This window comes from Manduca sexta, chromosome 10 (genome assembly GCF_014839805.1).
Source record: "Manduca sexta isolate Smith_Timp_Sample1 chromosome 10, JHU_Msex_v1.0, whole genome shotgun sequence".
NCBI lineage: Eukaryota > Metazoa > Arthropoda > Insecta > Lepidoptera > Sphingidae > Manduca > Manduca sexta.
The window spans coordinates 13,698,013-13,719,738 of NC_051124.1; the positions used below are offsets into that span (position 1 = coordinate 13,698,013).

The 21,726-nt window shown below is 39.8% G+C and overlaps 3 protein-coding genes across 5 annotated transcripts; all 3 read right to left on the bottom strand.

Moving 5' to 3' along the window:
• On the bottom strand, positions 1-8,163 carry LOC115444180. Its single transcript, XM_030169852.2, has 3 exons — positions 7,848-8,163; positions 1,817-1,976; positions 1-1,472 (listed from the first exon to the last, which is right to left on the bottom strand). The coding sequence occupies exons 1-3, from the start codon at positions 8,071-8,073 to the stop codon at positions 1,058-1,060; spliced, it is 801 nt and encodes a 266-aa protein (XP_030025712.1). The 5' UTR covers positions 8,074-8,163; the 3' UTR covers positions 1-1,057.
• A 1,328-nt stretch (positions 8,164-9,491) lies between these two features.
• Positions 9,492-10,929, bottom strand: LOC115444181 (high mobility group protein D). 2 transcript variants are annotated; one of them, XM_030169853.2, is made up of 2 exons: positions 10,763-10,929; positions 9,492-10,316 (listed from the first exon to the last, which is right to left on the bottom strand). In XM_030169853.2, the coding sequence occupies exon 2, from the start codon at positions 10,298-10,300 to the stop codon at positions 9,938-9,940; it is 363 nt and encodes a 120-aa protein (XP_030025713.1). In that variant the 5' UTR covers positions 10,301-10,316; positions 10,763-10,929; the 3' UTR covers positions 9,492-9,937. The 2 variants fall into 2 exon arrangements, with proteins under 2 accessions (XP_030025713.1, XP_037293060.1); XM_037437163.1 differs by lacking the exon at positions 10,763-10,929 and adding an exon at positions 10,589-10,730.
• A 3,632-nt stretch (positions 10,930-14,561) lies between these two features.
• Positions 14,562-16,622, bottom strand: LOC115444182. Of its 2 annotated transcripts, none has more exons than XM_030169854.2 (2): positions 16,428-16,622; positions 14,562-15,654 (listed from the first exon to the last, which is right to left on the bottom strand). In XM_030169854.2, the coding sequence occupies exons 1-2, from the start codon at positions 16,555-16,557 to the stop codon at positions 14,966-14,968; spliced, it is 819 nt and encodes a 272-aa protein (XP_030025714.1). In that variant the 5' UTR covers positions 16,558-16,622; the 3' UTR covers positions 14,562-14,965. The 2 variants fall into 2 exon arrangements, with proteins under 2 accessions (XP_030025714.1, XP_037293214.1); XM_037437317.1 differs by lacking the exon at positions 16,428-16,622 and adding an exon at positions 15,939-16,298.
• Between the last annotated feature and the right edge of the window lie 5,104 nt (positions 16,623-21,726).

Consider the following 21,726-nt stretch of genomic DNA (forward strand, 5'->3'; position numbering starts at 1 on the left):
TCCGTGTAGTAGTTCCAGAGTTTATCGATGTTAAAATACAATCCAACAAATATTTCCTCTTTATGATATTACAATATAAAATATTATATAATATTAGTAAGACTGAGAAATAAATATGACATCAAGATATTGAAAGAAAATATTATTTTTTCTGTAACAGTTGTATTTTCTCGAGCTATCACAACTAAGCGAAGTGAAGGCCCGCGACCGCTTCACCCGAACATTGTGGCTACCCTATAGTTAGTATATTAATACTTAACATAGATATTATTGGTAAAGTACGATAAAAGTTGACGGCTAACACCGATGAGATAGTCGGCGGTGCAGCTGGTGCGCCCACGGTCCCATCTCATCACGTGTGTTTTAAATCTACACAGATTTTGGTTGTTGGTCCTGAAGGTCTATTCCATGCATCGTAGAAGTACGCCACTACACGAAAAACAATTTATCATACCTACTCTACAGAATACACATATATCTTACAATTACGAGACACATAAAAAAGTTGATCGGTTGTCACTTTTATTATTCTAATTGTTAACAGTTTTTACAATTTTACAGCAATTCTATGATAAATAAAGGAATAATACTATTGGTGAACAATAAATATTTTTCTTTTTCATGTTACTTTGTTGCCTCGACAACGCCGACCGACTAGAACACCCTTAAATAAATACAATGTCTCATTCGAAAAAAAATGTCATCTTTATATACAGTAACTTTTACTATAATAGGAACTAACTCCGCTCGCGGCATTCAAAAACAGTGGTCCGCTCGTGAGAAGCCGCTGTGCTGTGATCTGTAATCTAGATCTGCAATCCCAAAATTATAGTACAGGTAATAGGTATCATATCGGCGGCTTGTGCGTACTTTTTTAAGATATATAAGATGCTTACTAAAACCGCATTTTCCTTGCTTCGAAACGTGACCACAGCCGAGAAAACTGGAGCGTAAAGTCCACCTACATCAAATATAATATACAGTCTACTCATAGTCGTAGTTGATAGGTATACATCTGCCGTTACACGACTCACTTGACCACTGTGCGTGTGCGTGCTCAGTGCGGCAACACAGTGTTGGGACTGTCGACGCACACCTTCTGTTCGAGCTCGTCGGGCTGTCCCGAGCTGGAGAGGTTCATGGCGTCGCTCTGCGAGTCGTCCTCGTCGAGCAACGCGTGCAGCAGCTGCAGACACTGGCGGCGGAACAGGCGCTGCTTGCGCGCCGGCAGTTCCTGGTAGTCGTTGTGAATGCCCCTGAAGAATTGGAAGTAAGCGGAATTTTCGTCGGCCTCGAAGGTGTGCGAGCCGGAGCTGTCGTCGGTGTGGGTGTCCGGCTCGAGCTTGGTGTGCGCGTGCGCATGCGCAGGTAGCGCGAACCATGGCGTCTGCAGGAACGGCTTTACTTCCACGCGCTCGCTCGGCGGCGTCTTCTCCGACAGCTCCATCCACGTCGAGTACGGTGATGACCTCCTGCGAAACAACACCACACTAACCAGTGCCAAACGGACTCAAATATAAAGTTTTATAAATAAAAGTTACTAATATAGAAATAATACAAAAGTTAAAAATATACTTAACATAATTATTGCGCTATCAAAATGTTTATACAGCTGCGGTGCAGCCTAACCAGGAAAATAAAAAAACCTGTGTGAAGGCGCCGCCTTGCTTTTTAGTTTGAAAGTTAACGTTATCGACATTTCAATTTATTTTACCACATAGCGAAGTTTTTTATTTTCGTAGTCAGGTCAATCAGTTTTTTTAGCTTCCTATACTTAATTATTATTGTAAGGTATTAAACGGTAGTCGATACTGACATGTCGGTGGCCATGTGCTCCTTGAGGAAGTTGAGCTCGTCGGCGAGGTACCAGCGCGAGACCATGCGGCCCTTGCCGGTGCGCGCGCCGTGGATCTCATTGCGCAGGTGCCGCGAGTACGAGTTGCGCACGTGGGACCACTTGCGGCGCACGTCCGCCACTGCACACACCACACAACTCATGCATTACATTTAGTGTTCATTACAACCCTTACGGGTAAGTACCACTCCGTCTGAGTACCTGCACCGCCGCTGTCTATTTCGTCGCCCAGCCAGTGTGGGCCATGTGCCAGCTGTGGGCCTCCTCAAACATATTGCAGGTAAGTGGCCGACCCGGCACACGACGCCGCGGCAGGCGCCGACAGTTAGAGAGTATGTTATACCCAAGCCGCTAACAATTAATTATATTACACACTCATGCCCTTTATCTCCGAAGGCGTAGGCAGAGGTGCAACTGCCAATTTCCAGTGTGTAGTCCGTCTCCTGGTGTGATGAAGGGCAAACTTAGCGCTATATTGGGCACAAATTCCATACTCCGGGCTGATATTGAGTAAGAAACCCAATATAACTTTTCCCGACCCGAGGATCGACCCCAAAGCCTCATAACTGCAATCGTACTGTACATATAACTACACCACCGAGGTAATGAATTCTATTACGTACTTAGGATGAATTTAAAAAAAAATATTGTATCAAATTACGACATGATCCCAAAAAAATCACATAACACTTAATCCACACAACAATATATAACTCCCACATCATCTGCCTTGCCTTAGTCAATATGTTTTATATTTATTACTAGCTTTTGCCCGCGGCTCCGCCCGCGTTATAAAGTTTTTCAGGCTAAAGTTTTCCGTTATAAAAGTAGTAGTTTCCCGGGAGCCTCTCAAACTGTCTCCATACCAAATTTCATCATAATACGTTGGGTAGTTTTTGAGTTTAACACGTTCAGGCAGACAGATGCAGCGGGGGACTTTGTTTTTTTTTAATATATTTTTTAGAACTTTTTAAGAGGAACAATCCCGTCATACATCATTGTTGCATAACTTTAACCGTTTACGCAGCGCACGCAACGGAAGCTCTCAAAACTAATAATCTTTCCCCGTTTTTGCAACATGTTTCATTACTGCTCCGCTCCGATTGGTCATAGCGTGATGATATATAGCCTATAGCACTCCAGGAACAAAGTGCTATCCAACACAAAAATATTTTTATCAGTTCGATCTGATAGTTCCTGAGATTAGCCATTACTGCTCCGCTCCTATTGGTCATAGCGTGATGATATATACCCCATAGTACTCCACGAACAAAGAACTATCCAACACAAAAATATTTTTTCAGTTTGAACCGGTAGTTTCTGAGATTAGCCATTACTGCTCCGCTCTTATTGGTCATAGCGTGATGATATATAGCCTATAGCACTACACAAATAAAAAGCTATCCAACACAAAAATATTTTTTCAGTTCGAACCGGTAGTTCCTGAGATTAGTCATTACTGCTCCGCTCCTATTGGTCATAGCGTGATGATATATAGCCTATAGCACTCCACTAACAAAGGGCTATCCAACACAAAAAAGAATTTTTCAGTTTGGACCGGTAGTTCCTGAGATTAGCCATTACTGCCCCGCTCCTATTGGGTATAGCGTGATGATATATAGCCTATAGCACTCCACGAACAAAGGGCTATCCAACGCAAAAATAATTTTTCAATTTGGACTGGTAGTTCCTGAGATTAGCGCGTTCAAACAAACAAACAAACAAACAAACTCTTCAGCTTTATATAATAGTATAGATTATTATTTTGTAACTAAGTAACATGTACGTGTCACCTAATTTGGATAAGTTGTTTATTTGAATTCTGACTAGCCATTAGATCCACTGTACTTAATGTAATTTATTATTATTGTCAGTAATCTGTTTAGTGTATCTTAATAAATAATAAGATTTAGTACTCAATTTTCGTTTAATAGTTGCTTAGAATTTATACATATTTAAGGACTTGGTCTTAGTGTAACGTGACCTGACGTCCTGTTTTAAACGGGACCGTCCCTTTTTTCGATAATCTGTCCCGGTGTCCCCACAAAAATCTCGGGGACACAAAATTGTCCCGTTTTTCGAAAGCGTACGAAAATTTAAGAGCCGACCGGGCTGCTACTTGGCTACAACGCCTACGAATCTTTTCTCTAATAAAATGATGAGATGAGTAATGAATAAAAAAGTTATCTTTGTTGTTGTTCGGGAAAACTAGATTTTCCGAATTTTCATCCGTGCAACGCTCGGCCGTCGAAGTACAAATTTTCTGAAAAGCGTGTGTTGTTTTTTTTTCATTTTATTTTTAGTACTATGTACATATGTAGTACATTAAATTTTGCTAAAATGAATTATAATGCTATTACCACTATGTTTCTTTCTTTTCTAGTTTTGGCTTTTTATAAGGTAAGCCTTATAAAATTCGATTCGACAATGATAAGTCATTGTCGAATCCTTTATCTATACTATTATATAAAGCTGAAGAATTTGTTTGTTTGTTTGTTTGTTTGTTTGTTTGAACGCGCTAATCTCAGGAACTACCGGTCCAAACTGAAAAATTCTTTTTGCGTTGGATAGCCCTTTGTTCGTGGAGTGCTATAGGCTATATATCATCACGCTATACCCAATAGGAGCGGAGCAGTAATGGCTAATCTCAGGAACTACCGGTCCAAACTGAAAAATTCTTTTTGCGTTGGATAGCCCTTTGTTCGTGGAGTGCTATAGGCTATATATCATCACGCTATACCCAATATGAGCGGAGCAGTAATGGCTAATCTCAGGCACTACCGGTCCAAACTGAAAAATTCTTTTTGCGTTGGATAGCCCTTTGTTCGTGGAGTGCTATAGGCTATATATCATCACGCTATACCCAATAGGAGCGGAGCAGTAATGGCTAATCTCAGGAACTACCGGTCCAAACTGAAAAATTCTTTTTGCGTTGGATAGCCCTTTATTCGTGGAGTACTATAGGCTATATATCATCACGCTATACCCAATAGGAGCGGATCAGTAATGGCTAATCTCAGGCACTACCGGTCCAAACTGTAAAATTCTTTTTGCGTTGGATAGCCCTTTGTTCGTGGAGTGCTATAGGCTATATATCATCACGCTATGACCAAAAGGAGCGGAGCAGTAATGAAACATGTTGCAAACACGGGGACAATTTATTAGTTTTGAGAGCTTCCGTTGCGTGCCCTGCGTAAACGGTTAAAGTTATGCAACAATGATGTATGACGGGATTGTTCCTCTTAAAAAGTTCTAAAAAATATATTATAAAACAGTCCCCCGCTGCATCTGTCTACCTGAACGTGTTAAACTCAAAAACTACCCAACGTATTAAGATGAAATTTGGTATGGAGTCAGTTTGAGATCCTGGGAAGAACATAGGCTCCCGGGAAACCACTACTTTTATAACGGGAAACTTTAGCCTGAAAAATTTTATAACGCGGGCGTAGCCGCGGGCATAAGCTAGTTTTGTTATAAATAGAGACGTATAATTGCAACATTTTATATGAGATTAGTCGCACATTGTTAAAACTTTGTTTTATACAAGTAAATAAAACTGAGTCATTGAAAGGTTGCTGGTACTTGTAGCTCAAGTCTTCCTATTTTAAGTACCAGCTGAACATAAATTTAATATACTTGTATTTAAATATACTTGTAATATTTGTAAGAGAGAAATAAATAAACAAACAAACATATATAAGTACATAAAAAAAAATCTCGTGGGCAACATCTAGAACTTAGTGAATAAATAGACCTTATTCCTAACTTTTATCTACCCTCCATAAAAAATCTATAGCTCATCGAACTATGAAAGTAAGTAGTAGTAGAGTAGACCAATCTACCTTCCTCAATGTCAGACTATTGTCGCATCACAAATTTTTATTTTTATAAAGACATTATTATCACCCACTTATAAGCTTACACAGGGAGAATTACAATAAGATCAAATTATCATTTAAAATAGCTTTAATAATAATATTCTCGGGGCTCCTCACAATTCGTCCAAAAACCGTCACGAGCCTAAGCTCGTGTAGTAGTGTCGTAATCGTTTGCACCTCATATCATTAAAAAAAATATTTAAAAAAATAACTATTAGGGTGCCACACGTTTTGTAGTTTTTTGGTAAATTTTACGCCTGCTGCAAACACCAACTACGGCTGCAATTTTCATCAATGTGTAGGTATATCCGGTTCTAACAAACCGACATAATTGTGTCGACTGTCAAAGGGTAATCATCGCTCGTCAGTCGACATTCTATATATTCATAAGAAATCATATTAAGCGGGTTTTACTATAATAGGTAGTATCTTATCACCTACATAAGGCTATAAAATAGGTATCTAAGGCAGATCCCAGGCCATTTCCGTCGCATGATATGATCGGTATAATAACCATTTATCATGCACTTATAGGTACCGTTCTGTAAGGTTCCCGTTCCGTGTATCAAAGAAACTGATAAATAATTCACGGATTAAGTGCGCTACCACCACGAGTAGGCGATTAGAACCGAGGTAATCATTATTATTACATACACCTGGCTAATTGATTTGTAGTTTTTTGTTTTTATTGCACCATTATAAAATGGTGAAGTATATTAGACCATTGGTTTAGACCGAAATGTTACTAATTACCTATATTTAGGCCCAAACGCAAAGCATCTCTCCAGTGCCTATTTAATATAGCACTTCTATGTAGCTATATTTTATGAATACCTATGTAGAAATACGTATCTGCCACATACAAGAGGTACTTAGGCGTGAAAAGTGCCTACGTATTTCATTTTAATACGTATTTAATATAATATTATTATCTCTCATTGTCAAGACAGTTTACATTATAATATAGACAATTACTTGATTTATTTCGCAACTCCCATCCTCAGCCCTCAAACGTTAGTCTATAACAGAGTATCAACAAAAAACAAAAGATGTGATGGCGCTAAAATGTCACCAATCACTATTTTCTTTCGCTGCACGATTTAAATGCTTATGATTAACATAATAAGAATCAACTTAATATCTTTCATACGTCCAAACGTTGGAGATCCACCTATCGTATGTTGACACATACAAATTGGACCTACTTATGCAAACAGGAACCAATACACACATGTGCCAAAATCGAGTTAAGTATGAAGAGAGCTTTCAAAATGTACCTTCTATCCTCTCTGTAAAGATCAAAATGATATGACAATTTTTACTGAACAAACCGTTTTCAACACAAGTTTACCAACCCACATAACACTAGTTGTTCAATAAACTAACAAGATCCAAGCCCCATGGTAACCGGAAAATCTAAAAAAATCTACGAAATTGTTTTTGTTTTTACAAAGAACCATCCCATAAGACTCACATGAATTTTACGTCAAGCTTGACGGAAATGCAAATATAGAAGACGATCTGGAAGGTTTTTCGGGTCAGTCTGATTTTGAAGTAGAATAATATTTAGATTAAGTAATTTTTGATATTCCACAAAACATTTTAATATAAGAATTTTTATTTTACATAACTATTGTACTACGCTATTGTATTGGGTATTACCTGTAAAATAGTTGTATGTGGAAATAAATAAAAATATTTTTTTCAGTAAAATATATTAAATAAATATGACATTTTATATTTTTATTATAGAATTATTCCAAGATAAAAAATTAACAAGAGATCAATCCACACAGAAATAGTTTTGCTAAAAGGAACCATTGAGTTATTTTTAAATTCCTTAATTATGTTAAATGATTTTCATCAATATTATATTTGTATAGATAGAATAAAGTATTTTTTACAATATTGTAAATATTTTTCGTCCAAAATAACAAACAATTGTCTTGTATACAAAAATTGGACAAAAACAGCTTTTTCTCAAAACTATCATTGTGTGGGTTGATTCCCTTTTGCGTAAGTAGGTCCAATTGCAGGTCATTAGCAGTGGGTAGGTAGTGTAAGGCCACTACTTTTGAAACGACATACAGATAAGATTAGTAAAGAAACAGTACCGCTCCAGCCCATCTCGTCGGCGACCTCCTGCCACAGCAGCTTGACTTGCGTGTAGTAGCTTGCCACGGGCATGTTGTTCCTCGCGTACAACAGAGGCCGCTCGCGCACCAGTCGAATCATCTTACGGTCGTCGGCCTGGTTGGAGTCCACGAGCCGACCCACCGCCGCGTGCGCTTGCAGCGCCAATGGGTCGTCATAATCTGGCATTTCACGTTTCACTGACATTTTTAGCCAAAATTCACAAACTTATTGCAGCATTTGTGCAAAAAAAAACACGTCAACAACACGTCATACCGCGGCGAGGACGCGGCGCAAAACACCGAACACGTCGACGCGCACAACGGCAGACACACACGCGCACCAAGAAGCAAGCGCGCAAACACGGACGTCTCGTTCCGTCACGGCGCGCAATACCTTGCGCGAGCAGGACGCACGCAGAAACACATGAAAAAGCAAGAGCGCAGACGCTCTCGTTGGCCGGCTAGTTTTTTAAATCGCCGGTTATCGATTAGGTCGGGGCCGGCGGCCGCTGTAGTTTATATTTTTCTATCTAGTTTTATTTTCGGCCATCGCGGAGCCGTGACTCGCGGACTACATAGATCTAGGAAAATAAAGTCACAAAAGATAAAAGATTATTACTCATGTTAGTTACCTACCAGTATTATCACTTGTATAGAAGTGGACAGCTTCATATTTTCACGAAGTTTATAGCCATTACGTGTTTATACAAAATTGTAATAATTTATTGCAATTAATAGCTACCTCCTCGTATACTGGTATGCCCAAAGAGAATACAAATACTACGTAGGTATGCCTGGCAATAGAAGTAAAAACAGTTGGCTATGTAGATATTTTTTTAACATACTTATCCAAGATTCAAACTCATTTGATAGGTACTTCTATAATAAGTTACTTATATAAAAAGTATGTTTTTATAAATGGAAATAAACCACATGAAAAAATTATGTCTTGATAATACCCAAATAAATGATGCGTTGATAGGTACCTACTTGTATTTAGTATTATAAGATCCCAGAGCATACTAAATTATCCATTATAGTATAACAATTATCACAAAATATAACTTATATGTACCTATTTCTTTATAGGAATAACAATATTTTATTAATCTAACATGGTTTCACTTAACCATGTTAGGTGCTCAAATTGCTTTTTTTTGACAACTGGCCATGTAATTAACCTCTTCCAGTGCACACATTTGTTGCAGCAGATAAAAATTACTAGAAATCTATGTATACTCAACCATAGCAGATACTCCCGGGACCAATTTCTTTTTATAATTTAAGGTACATTATAAATTCATAGCCCCTGTTATGTAGTGGTACAATTTCTGTAAATACCTTACATATTCTCTAAGGAAAGTGAAAACAATCGAAATTAAACCAGTATGACAGAAAACTACATTCACATTGCTAGCATCCACCCAGCAGACCATAGCCCGTTATACTTCATACCTTTTACGTTAAATGATTTGTGCATTTATGAAGTAATACATTACATTACACTATAATTAAAATAACACACCCATGTGAAATCACAGAGCTTCTTGCAATAGAGTTACATGTGCCCTGGCCGCAGCATGATTTACATTACAATCAGTAGCGCAAACAATAAAACAACCCTTAAATCCAAATCATTATATGAAATAGTCTTTTATTTTACAAATACTTGGCATAGTTTCACTTACACTTATGACGATATAAATGCATACGGAACATATTACACAAAATTATATTAAGTACAACTAGAAATCTATATGATTAAAAAACAATTTTAAAAGAGTCATATCAAAATTATTATGTTGAGGTATTTGCACCATGAAGTTTTAAGTTTTCTGACAGAGATACAATCGGAGGGCCAGCACTGCTGTCCTCACTCTTACTCTTGTTTAAGAGTGAATCATGACAATGAGACACACACGCACCCCTTGTGGCATGCTGCATACTTGTGCTGCATCGAATTAGCTCATAATGAAACTTGATCAAAAAAATATTACCAATGGGAATCTCATAAAAATATTATTTCATTAGAGTGACTACAAGCTAAATTATTCTAGAGCAGTGCGAGATCAATCACTTTCGTTGTCCTCCTCGGCGTCATCCTCATCCTCAGACTCCTGTTTCTTTTTCCTTGACTTGGCAGCGGGCGCGCTCTTGGTCTTCTTGCCTCTCTTCTGTGGCTTCTTTTTCTTCTCCTCGCCGCCATCGCCACCGTTCGCGTTGTAGAACTCCAGGTCGGCGGTATATTGTTCCTTCGCCTTGGCCGCCATCGCCTCCCACTCGCTTTTGTCCTCCATGCCGCGCCAGATCTCGCCAGCTTTTTTGGCAATCTCTGTGACTTTTAAGCCCGGGTGTTCAGATTTTATTTTATCTCGGGCACTGTTCAGCCACAGCAGGTATGCAGACATCGGCCGCTTCGGTTTGTCAGACATTTTAATTTATGTATATCTGAAAAAAAAAGACATTAGTAAATTAGTAAAAAAAGTCCGTACATTAGTAAAAACTAGCCGCAGTAACAATTAGCCGCTAATCATCCATTATGCCCGCTATAACCTTTGGCCGCGAAGAGGTACAGATGCATTTTCGTTATGGCTTGGGTACGCAACGACGCAATGGGTCATCAATAGCAACAACGCGCGACGCGGTATGACGTCACAACAAAAATTAAAACACATAGACACAATTCAATTTATATCTAATTTAACTACCTTGATACCTACGTGATTTAGCATTTATTGATTCACCTAATTGTCACAAACGCATCAGTAGCTATATAATATAGGTACATAACCTAAAACACAAACAACCTGGAGATACGACGAACACATACTTAGTTTCTTATAATAAACAACTGGTGATCCAACATTTAGAACATAAGTAATTAGAAAGCTTACCTTAATTAAACATACAGGACCACTCAAGCAAATATAACAGTATACGAAAATGGCGGGAGACGAAAGCGCGAAACGCGAGTGCCAAGCCTCGCGTCGACAAAGCTGTATAATGCATTGTCACAGATAAGAAAATAGTTGCTAGAGTTGTGTGCTGCCATAGATAATACAAATAACAAAAAAATTGTCTGCAATATGTACGATATTTACTCATGAGCATATCAAAAGAAAATTGATTATGAAAATGAAAGTAAAACCATAACATTATGATTCCATGATTTTGTAATACCTTTTTAAATAATATTATTTATTATTTGGGTACCTACTTTACTCCATAGTTTTTGATGCCAACTTTTCTTTCGCATATTTATAACAAAATTAAGAATATAGTATAAATTAACTTGATTTTTGTAAAAGGATAAATAATTAAGAATAATGTAAAACAAATGATTATACTTAACAGATATGTACTTTATTATTATATTTAAATCTATGCATCTACCACAACATTTACTTAGTTTTGCTCATAATATGTATCGGTCTTATGTTTTTTTTTATAATAGTATAAGTACTTAAATAAAAAATAAAAAAACCGTTAATTACTTAAATAAAATAAAATAAAAATATTACTGTAATTATCTATGCATTATCTTACTGCTTCACCTAAAATCGATTGCAATAATATTTAAAAGAATTTTAGTCGGGAACATAAAAGTAGTAACACAATATTTTATTTTAACGCATCTAATACTCTGTGCAAAAATAAAACGCTTCGGCGGATGCACTCACTAGAGTCACAGGATATTGAAATTTGAATTTTGTAAAAGCAGTAACAGTTAGCGTAAGTAACTTAATGTCGAGTTGAGACAGCAAACTCCCGTGAAATGTTATTGAGACCGCGCGTTTGTAAAACCGTAGACAAAGGAAACAATAGACTTCTCTTCTATTTAGTCCCACAGAAAGGGATGATAATAAATAGGTATTAATCTCAGAACAATGACAAGCAGTATTAATTGTGAAAGAAAGGAATAGAACGATACTATCAACAATGACTATACCAAAATATTTGTGTTGCAAGTTTTGAATTGTAGTATTACCCAAACTTAATCTATTGATGATACTAGCTACACATTATCCTACCACGTATCCATATAATGTAATAATTATATTGCGACGATTGCCAATCGTCAATAGAAAACGCGACCGCCGTGTATACAATTACTACAATACTCAAAAAAAAAATTTAGAGCTTACGTGTGAATATTTTAGATATAATTTTATAAAAGGGCAAAACATTTTATTAATATAAGATTTAAATATTAATCATATAAATATTTTAAAGATAAAAACAGGATTTTCGTTGAACAAAATACGCCATATTATGTTTGAAAAAATATTTTTGTGGTAACATTCAGACAAATCCACCTTTTTTGTTTTACTGCACACAGCACACCTGTTCTTGGTCGTAGCATAAACTGTGGTATATATTGCGGGGCAAAAAGAAACAGCGTCGCCGCCCTAAAATGTTTTTATTACATAGTTACGTTGTCCGAGCTCAATACTGGCAAGACGAAAGCAAGGTAATTGACAACATTTCATTTTTTCAACATACCCAAATTTTAATATTTTATGAAACTAGATCTAAAATTATGAGACCCATATTTTTTCTTTTTTCGAAAATCAGATATTTTCATTCATGATTTTCACTTTGAATTTTGTTTTATTCTAAAACGACGTAAGTACCAAATGACGTCAAATATACGGCTCAAAACGCAATGACCTTTGCTTTGCAGTAAAAAAGAAGTGAAGTGACAGTTTTTTTGTTTCTCTCTCTCTCTTTGAAAGTAACAGTTGTGACGTATCTATTGTAATATTGACATTTGACGTTGACAAATGACGGTGTCTTAGTTTTTTAAAATAAATAGTAAGGTGGACCGAGGAACCATTTCATTCAACCGTATATGTGACGTCATCAAGCATTTTTCGGTTTTAAATTTTTTTCTTCGAAATTAAGTATTAAAAAAATATTAAAAATTCATAATCGAACTCAGAGTGGAAAAATTAAGAAACAGTATATTTGTTTTTGGCATGTTTACATTTTGAAATGTTGTCAATTGCCCGACATTCACTTGGTCAACCTCCAACCACTGTCGCGGCTAGTCGACTTAGTAACTTTTTGTATTTTTATAAATAAAATGCCTTTCTGTCTTTTTAGACGATTCACAAATTATACTCCAACTGTGAATGAAAAAAACCTTTCATTTCATACGTTAGTAATAAGTTTACACTATTTAACTTATTTTTTAACTAAGAAATGAATTTTATTTAACTCATGGCGACGCGACGGGGCGGTCGACGTTCGGGCCCATTCGAAACCACTCGGGCCGTATAAATGTGAGCTGCTAGGGCTGTGACTATAGTAAATACTGCGCTGTTTTTATTGCAATTTTGTTAGTGTATGACGCGTCTATTTGTAAAACGTCATTGGTCCCGCCTATGTAGCTTAAACTAAAAAATAACTATAGTTTAATGGTATTTTTTCGTTATACGATCTTACCCTGTATCCGATCTTACCCGAACGCACCTTTCGTTGGATCACACCAAGGACCAATACCTATTTTGCGAGTAGATGAATGAACTGCTGTAAACAACATATTTTTTTGCTCTGTACCATGTACTATAGTTTTTACTTTACTGATTTCGAAAAGAGCAACACCAGAGTTTCTTGCCCGTTCATCTCCGGTGTGAACTGCTTTTCGAACTGGTGGTAGAGTTAATATTGACGGACTCTAAATAATGTATAACATTTTATAGGTTCAAATCAATTATTCTATGTCGTTTCATTACTGCAACTTCGGTGGTAGTTATCTAATACATAGCAACCTAGTTGATGACACATCGACTCCTCAGCATCTTACAGTAGACATTATATTGTGTTTGGGCTCATAAGATTGATTACAATGAAAACCGGTTAGATAGAAGATTATCTATGCCTTTGGTCTTGGTGATGAGATAGTATTAAAAATTTGAGATAAAAATTAAATAAAAAATGTACTTACTTACATAATCCCAGACTGCCGACAAAAGAATGTGTTTGTTTGTTCTTTAACTTTATTGTGAGTACTCACTTTGTTAAGTTATGAAACAAGCGTCCTCGCGTCGGGGCACTACTAAAGATATAAGTAATTTAAACGCCCCGATCTAGCGTACGGTTATTTTTTAAAAGTTTCTTTTGTATCTGGGGTTACAACTCAACTCTCGCACAACAACCCCTTTCTTCAATTGAACTTGATTATTATAAAGAGTGTGTCTTTACATCGAAAGCAAGACTTAATTTTGTCTTAGATGCAACAACTCGTAAGTTGTAGGTCTTGACATTCGCAGCAAAATTTTCAATCGTATGCAAAATAACACATAGTAGTCGCTCTCTTGCGTTGCGATGCGTTAAAATAGACTATCCCAAATTCGTCGCTGTACCTAGCTGCTAACAACAATGTTTTTGAGTGTATGTGCATAAACTATTATAAGTATATATATGTATGTTACGCAGTAGTATAGCAGTGACTTGCTTTATTATTCAGTTTATTTCACATCGATCGAACTAACAAATTTATTTAGTCCCGGGCGGGACCAAATACAATTAGTTAGTTTTCGCAGGGTGAAAAACAAAAAAAGTCAGTAGTTAGTAACTGGGGCCCCTGTCCATGAAGACCCCGGTGCACTGCATAGTGCACCACCTGGCCCTATGGGAGCTACGCCTCTGGGATTAAGGAAAAGGAACGGCTGGTTTTAAGTCACGTCACATTGTTACAAAAACTTTAATACATTTACAGTCGTTACAGTTATATCTTTTTAAGAGATTTCAGGTAAAATATCAATTACTCTAAGTCACTAATAATGTTGTCCACCCGAAACAAAGAGTTCGCACTACACTCAACAGTACATACACAGGTAGGTACTCTTACGGGCACCGGTGCCGGCGTCCCACTAACCCCGCCTCCCGCACACTGCACACATGAATCAAAAGTCTCGAAACCACTAAGTGTCCACGCTGCCAGTCTAACCGATGGTCCGCGCCAGCTCGCCCTCGCGCCACGTCGTGTCGGTGAGTCAGCGCGCTGCGGTAGCGGCGGCTGCGGCGGCGGTTGCAGACGCGAAGTGTGCGTAGTTGGCGTACAGGTAGTAGACGGCGGGGTAGAGTCGGGCTCAGGAGGGCTTGCGCTCGTCATCGTCGTGCGGCTCGGCGTCGCTGCTGGACGAGCTGCCCGCACCTTGCGCCCACAAGCTCGCATAGTTCTGCTGTTCCGCAACGAGCGCCTCCTCCGCCTCGATCACCGCGTTGAACAGAGTCTTTTTGATCTTGATCTGTGCAGGGAACGGAAACCGTTTAGTCGACTGGCACATGCTGTTGAAGAATATGTCGAGCGGGTCGGGCAGCGGCGGCGGAGACGAGCCGCGCTTGCGCTCGAGGTACTGCGCCTCGGTGCACTGGCGCTTGCTCTGCGCTTTGCACAGGTAGTCGAGCTTCCTGTCGATGACGGTTAGCCGCTCGCAACTTTTGCGCTTTGGCGACGAGTCCGCCTCCGAGGAGTCTGAATCGGAGGAGTGCGCGTCGCCGTTGGTGGCAGGGTGTCCGTTGTCATGGGTGTCGCGAGTGTCGTGCGCGTCGTGTATTTCGTGCGTGTCGTGCGCGGCCGCCGCATAGCATGCTGACTCAGCCTGCTTCTTCCTGTTACTCATGTACGGCTGCAGGAACTGCATGAGCCCCATGTACTTCCAGGGATAATTCTTCTTAGTAGTGTTGCTCGGGTCCTTGGCGAGCATTTCACTCTGTCTCTTCAGCGCGTCCCGATAGCTGTCGCGCAGCTTCTTCCATTTTAGCTTCACTTCTTTAACTGTGAACAATATATCTGGTCAGTATTGGTAGTTGGGACTACTCTGCAGGCTTGTACTCCAATAACCAACAAGCGACAAGCTCTAAACCCCATGGAAACTATAATTAATATATTTAGCAGTTAGTATCCTTTAATTATATTCCAATAGCGTTTGTGTCTAGATACCTTGATACCTGCGTTACTTAGATTTAATGGTCCCATTTATGGCGGTACGGCGACCATAAGTTAGACAAGACAAAACCTCGCAAGCTATGCACTATCCAATAATGTTAAGATAATATTACCCCGGCGGCACCGCATAAGTCTCTTAATCTAGAGAGGTCTATCTATGAAGTTCACGTTATTCCACTCTTTTTTCTAGTTAAACAAGTAAGCACCTAATGAAAATCTGTAAGTATTTAATTCAATGTGAGATGAGCATGAGGGTTGGAAATTGGATAAGGCATCAGTTGTCGCCAGATCTCAGCATCGTAATAGTTATATTATAAGTACATTAAAACTGGCGTGCGACGCGACGACGGGAGTGCGGCTCGGGACGGGCTCACACATGTCGGGAGCGGCCCCGTTGTGTGCGTGTATGTATGTGTGTGTACAGCCAGACCGCGCCCGGTGCAGCTGGCGCGGCTGTGTGAGTGAGCGAGCGGGGCGCGGCGCGGAGGGTGGGGCCGGCGCGCCGGCCGACACCGCCGGCCGCCAGCGGCGCCACGGCCGGCGATCGCGCTTCACACTCCACACGCCCGCGCGCACCACGCGGGTGCCGCTGAGCCGCTTACCGGAGGCAAGATCCGTCTCCTTCATGACTTCGGCCCAAGCGGCGTCCTTTAACTCCTGATCGCGGTATTCAATGGCGGTGGTGTTCCACAGGCACGGGTACTTGCGCACGGTCTCGATGAAATGCTCCATGACGGGTGGCGTGAAGCGGCGCGCGGCGGGCTCGGCGCGGGTGGTGCGCGGCGGCGGCGGGCTCGCGCGGCACACTGAGCGGCGCCGGGCTCGGCGGCCGGCCGGCGAGCGTCGCGCCACCGCCGCGGGGGGCAGCGCCGCCGCCGCCGGCTGCGAGCCCGCGCGCCCGCCTCGCGCCGCATGCCGCAGCCCGCGCCGGTACCGCGGCCGCCAGCCCGCCTCGCACCGCGCCGCACCGCCGCACATCCACCACACGCATTCAATAATAATGTTTTATATTCGTTATCGAAACATCCGTTGCGCTTTCTATTTACACAATAGAGACATCCACCCTACACGGGTGCTTGCCTTTCGACAAGTTTAGTCTCGCAAACTAATTATTATTTACTTACTATATACATAATGTTAAGTGCCAAGAAAGCATTAGGAGATGGACACGCCGCGCCGCGAAGGCAACGAAACTCGCAAACAGCGGCCTTCGACCCTTTTCTACGCCACAGAAGTGATAATACTATAAGTAGTGCCTACCTACTTCCTAGTCATGGCTGCACTCGCATTGGCTCTGGTTCTAATCACGCAGTCAACACTTAGATGATACATAGTTAGATAACTATATTACGATTGTTTTTAACATTCGCCAAGACAAACGATAGCCCGAAAAGGACATCTATGCGGTATATTCAAAAGCCACTCTTTTTTTTATTGACATTTCGCACCTTTAATTTCTACCTTGGACCCCTTCTTTCCAATGATATCACAGATTTTGCCGGAAATGTTGCCACTGTAACTTAAACTACAATAATTGTGGATGTTTTTCTTGAAACTATTGAATACTCAGGAAGACGTGTGCCGTTCCATTGCGCCGCTGCATCTAATAACCTGCAGAGTCCTGAGCCCTGGACGCTCACTGTAAGTACTTACTCAATAGTTTGGTTGCCTCGCGCACGGCCTGATTCTAAGACGCGCTAAGTACTGATATGCAAACACCTACTGATGAGTAAGTAGTGTGCGCCGCCTACTAATAATAATATTAAAAGCCTTTATTCACTGACCAAATATAGTACAGTTTTACTGATATAGGTATGTTATATTTAAATATACTTTGACAAGAAACAATTAAATTCAAAATGTGCCTACATAATAAAACAACAACCAGTTTGTTGGTCAGGTTGTCCTGCGACATAGGCGCTGCCTACTGGAATGTATTTGATAAAATATCAGCTTGATCAGCTATTATCCCGTCCAATTGACTGGTAAACAAACTAACAGGACCGGCAATGCTTAATCGTAATCGTATGCGCTGGTTTGATTAGATGGCAATTAAACGTATGCCTTTAAAATTCTTCCAAAGGTATGCTAGTTTCCTCATTATATTTTCTAAAACCGATAAAGTGTGCGTTATTAATTTCATTCATAAATTATAATACTTACATATAGGCGTAACTGTTGAATCCTTAACTTCTAATATCAAATATTATTAGTCCCGTTCGCCGTTCCCGCGCTGGCATTGTGTGAGTACATTACACAACTAACAATCACTCCATATGTTATTTCAAGTGATATTGTGGGAATCTTCATATTATCAAGTTAGCAGTGGCGAAGGGTGATGTTTTCTGAAAGGAAACCCTACAGAACATACCTGTAGGTTCGCAAATTGTTCCAATACTAAATTAGGTAAGGTGCGTTCGGGTAAAATCGGACACGGGGTAAGATCGTACAACGAAAAAATACCACGAAACTATGGTTATTTTTTAGTTTAAGCTACATAGGCGTCTCCGCTGTTTCTTTTTGCCATCAACTGTGGTATATCGATACCACAGTTGATGCCACGACCAAGAACGGGTGCGCCGCGCCGCGCTGTGTGCATTGAAACAAAAAAGGTGGATTTCGCTCTTAACATTTTTGAGACTTCTATGTGATTTTGTGGACCTTATCATTCTATCATTAGAAGCGTTATTAGAACGAAGTCCGAACTTACCCCGCGAAGGTCCGATCTTTTCTACGGGTTTTAAATTTCTATACAGATATTATCATCTTTTTTTAAGCTTACACAGAGAGAATTGGAAGATGATTAAATTATCACATAAAGTAGCATTAATAATAACCAGTTTCATGTATAAAAATTTGGTATCGCCTAAATATTTTATGAGAGAAAAAAATATTTTCGAGACTCCTCGCAAGACACCGAAAAACCGTCGGAAATTTGCCGAACGTATTATATTAGTTTTTACATAAATTACGAAAGAGGAGCCGACAGGAACCGAATTATATGGACCCTTTGCCACTGCGAGTTAGACGTACTGATCATGCGAGACACCGACCGCGCAGCGATCGTGCCAAACACTATAAGTACATGATATTTTTATTAATACGTAAGAAAATACTGCTTACTAATTTCGGGCCTAAAGTTATTTAACCCCCACGGATACGTGAATTTTCAAAATTCTTTTCTGACTAGCCTTTGGTTATTAATTAATTAATTTAATAAGTAATATAACAGTTAACGGCTAGCGGTCAAAAAACAGGCGGAGTTATACTAAACACAGATTAAATAGGTACAGTATAGAATAGGACAAACGCGATAGCGTAATTTGGAATGGAACTGACTCCCGAAACCAGTGTCCGCAGGTTCGAAACCCAAGGCACACGCCTTTGATTTTTAGAAGTTTCTTGTGTAATACATTTATCAATTCTCGCTCGCTTAAACGGCGAGGGAAAAGTGCATGAAAAATCTACATATCTATGAATTCTCTTATAGAGAATTTTGGAGTAATGGGAAGTCTGCCAACCCGCATAGGGCCCGCGTGGTTGACTAAGATCTAACCACTTTCAGTAGACCAGGCCCGTACCCAGCATTGGGACAGTATAAAATCACTACAATCCAAAAATAATTGAACTTATTGTATAATTTTTTTTTCATTAGAAATAATTAAAACACAACAATTTAATCTTTTTTCCAATTCGTGTTTTGATGTTTATATATACAATAAGTAAATATTTTTTTGGAGTCGGTGCCTAATTGAAATTGCCAGCAAAGCTGAGTAACAAACAAATATACAAAAACAATGTTAGGCACCGATTCCAAAAGTATAATCAATGTTCATATAAATAAACACAAATTGGATATGAATTACTTTTTGATTGTAGTGGTTTTGGAGTCTGATTTTATTTGTTGCCTTTTTGTTCGTTCATCTCGCAGATTACTTAAACAAGCTACGATTAATTGAACGCAACACAAAGAGAATCATTGAAATCCAATATTTTTTTATTGCCTTAGTAGGTAAAAGAGAAAGCGACCCGCCTGATGGTAAGCAGCATTCGCCGCCGATGGACTTGACAACGCCAAGGGGAAAAGCTGAGCCGTTGCCTATCGGAAGGTGAGCATTCATTTTTGCAGATTCTGAGGAGTTTCCTTCTACATCTTCGAAGCTCAATTTCCTTTACCAATGAAATTAAAATGGGACTATTCTGAATTTATACAATTTCCAACGCATTCTTCTTCTTCTTCTTAGTCGTAACACTCTTGACAGAGTGGTCGTGGTCGTCATGTAGAGTTTTCTGGAGCAGATGCAATACGCCTCATGATCTTACGCCATATCTCTCTGTTAGAGGAAATTCTGGTGCATTCATGTACGGGACGGTCCACGGCAGATTTAACTTGATCGGTCCAGCGCATAGGAGTCCTTCCTCGCGGTCGAGTGCCTTCAACCTTGCCCTGGACGACAACACGTTCCACAGACTGGTCACCTCTCCTAGAAATGTGTCCGAAGAAAGCGAGTACGCGAGATTGTACTAAGGCGGATAGACGCTGCTTGATGCCGAGTTCTTGAAGTATCGAGGTATTTGTTCGAAATTCAGTCCACGACACCCCAAGCATTCTTCTCCAGCACCACATTTCTAAAGCATCTATCTTCTTCTTTTCAGTCTCTCTCAGAGTCCACGTTTCTGCAGCGTAAAGGAATATGGGTAAAATTAGAGTTCGTACGAGCCTGATCTTTGTGGCTTTAGTGATGTTTCTGTTTCGCCATATTCTCTTCATTTTGTCCATTGCGGTCCGAGTAATTCCCATACGCCTTTTAATTTCGTCCACGCATCCACCATTGTTTGTGATCAAAGCGCCAAGATATATGTACGATTGTTCTACTTTGCAGTTCGCAATCTCAGTAACTTCTGGCGAATTATTAGTTTTTCGGTTTATGATCATTATTTTGGTCTTGCTGCGGTTTATGCGTAATCCGAACTCAAGGCTCACTTGCTCCATTTTAGAAAGCAGCTCTTCCATATGGTGCGCACTTGTCGCAAAAGCGTGGTATCGTCTGCGTAGCGCAAATTCGCGACTTTGTAGCCGCCAACTGTAACCCCATCTGTCCAATTCTCCAGGACAATACGCATTATAATTTCAGTGTATATGTTGAATAAGAGCGGCGATATTATACACCCTTGACGGACACCAGCACTGGGATGAAAATTCTTGCATAAGATGTTATCTGTCCGTACTGATGCAGTTCCTTCTTCGTACAGGCGCCTTAGAAGGTGCACGAGATGTTTCGGTGTGCCCATGTCCAGTAGTGTTTTCCATAAAATCGGCCATTTCACTGAATCAAATGCTTTTGAGAAATCCACAAAGCAGATATATGTTGGCTTGTTGAATTCCCGAGCCTTCTCAATAATTTGGCGAACAATAAGAATCTGTTCTCGAGTGCCCTTCCCTTCACAAATCCGGCTTGTTCTGGTGCAATTTCTTTGGACAAATATGCTTTCAGTCGTTCATTCAGAATATGTAACAAAATTTTGCTAGCGTGTGATATTAGAGCAATGAGGCGGTAGTTGCTACATATCTTCGTGGAACCTTTTTTATGTAGGGGAGTAAAAACCGTGTGCGTCCACTCTGTGGGCCATATGCCTGTGCTCCAAACTTTATTGCAAATGGCATGAAATACGTGGTCACCACGTTTGCCCATAGCCTTTATAGTTTCGATCGGGATTCTATCTCTGCCCGTGGCTTTTCTTGTTTTTAGATGCTTTATAGCGGCTCTTACTTCAGACAGAAGAATATCTGGCTCCAAATCTTCATTACTCGGATCTGTCTTTGGAAAACAACTTGATTGCGGATCCTGAAACAGCGACTGACAGTATCCCTTCCATGTTTCCGAAATTTGATCCAACTCT

Bases quoted from the DNA above. Each gene is read 5' to 3' on its own strand.
- LOC115444181 (XM_030169853.2), bottom strand. From the start codon at position 10,300: ATGTCTGACAAACCGAAGCGGCCGATGTCTGCATACCTGCTGTGGCTG.
- LOC115444180 (XM_030169852.2), bottom strand. From the start codon at position 8,073: ATGTCAGTGAAACGTGAAATGCCAGATTATGACGACCCATTGGCGCTG. The intron at 1,977-7,847 runs GTACTGTTTCTT...TGGTGTGTGCAG, and splicing joins CGACGAGATGGGCTGGAGCG to TGGCGGACGTGCGCCGCAAG. The intron at 1,473-1,816 runs GTCAGTATCGAC...GTTGTTTCGCAG, and splicing joins GAGCACATGGCCACCGACAT to GAGGTCATCACCGTACTCGA.
- LOC115444182 (XM_030169854.2), bottom strand. From the start codon at position 16,557: ATGGAGCATTTCATCGAGACCGTGCGCAAGTACCCGTGCCTGTGGAAC. The intron at 15,655-16,427 runs GTAAGCGGCTCA...TATTGTTCACAG, and splicing joins GGAGACGGATCTTGCCTCCG to TTAAAGAAGTGAAGCTAAAA.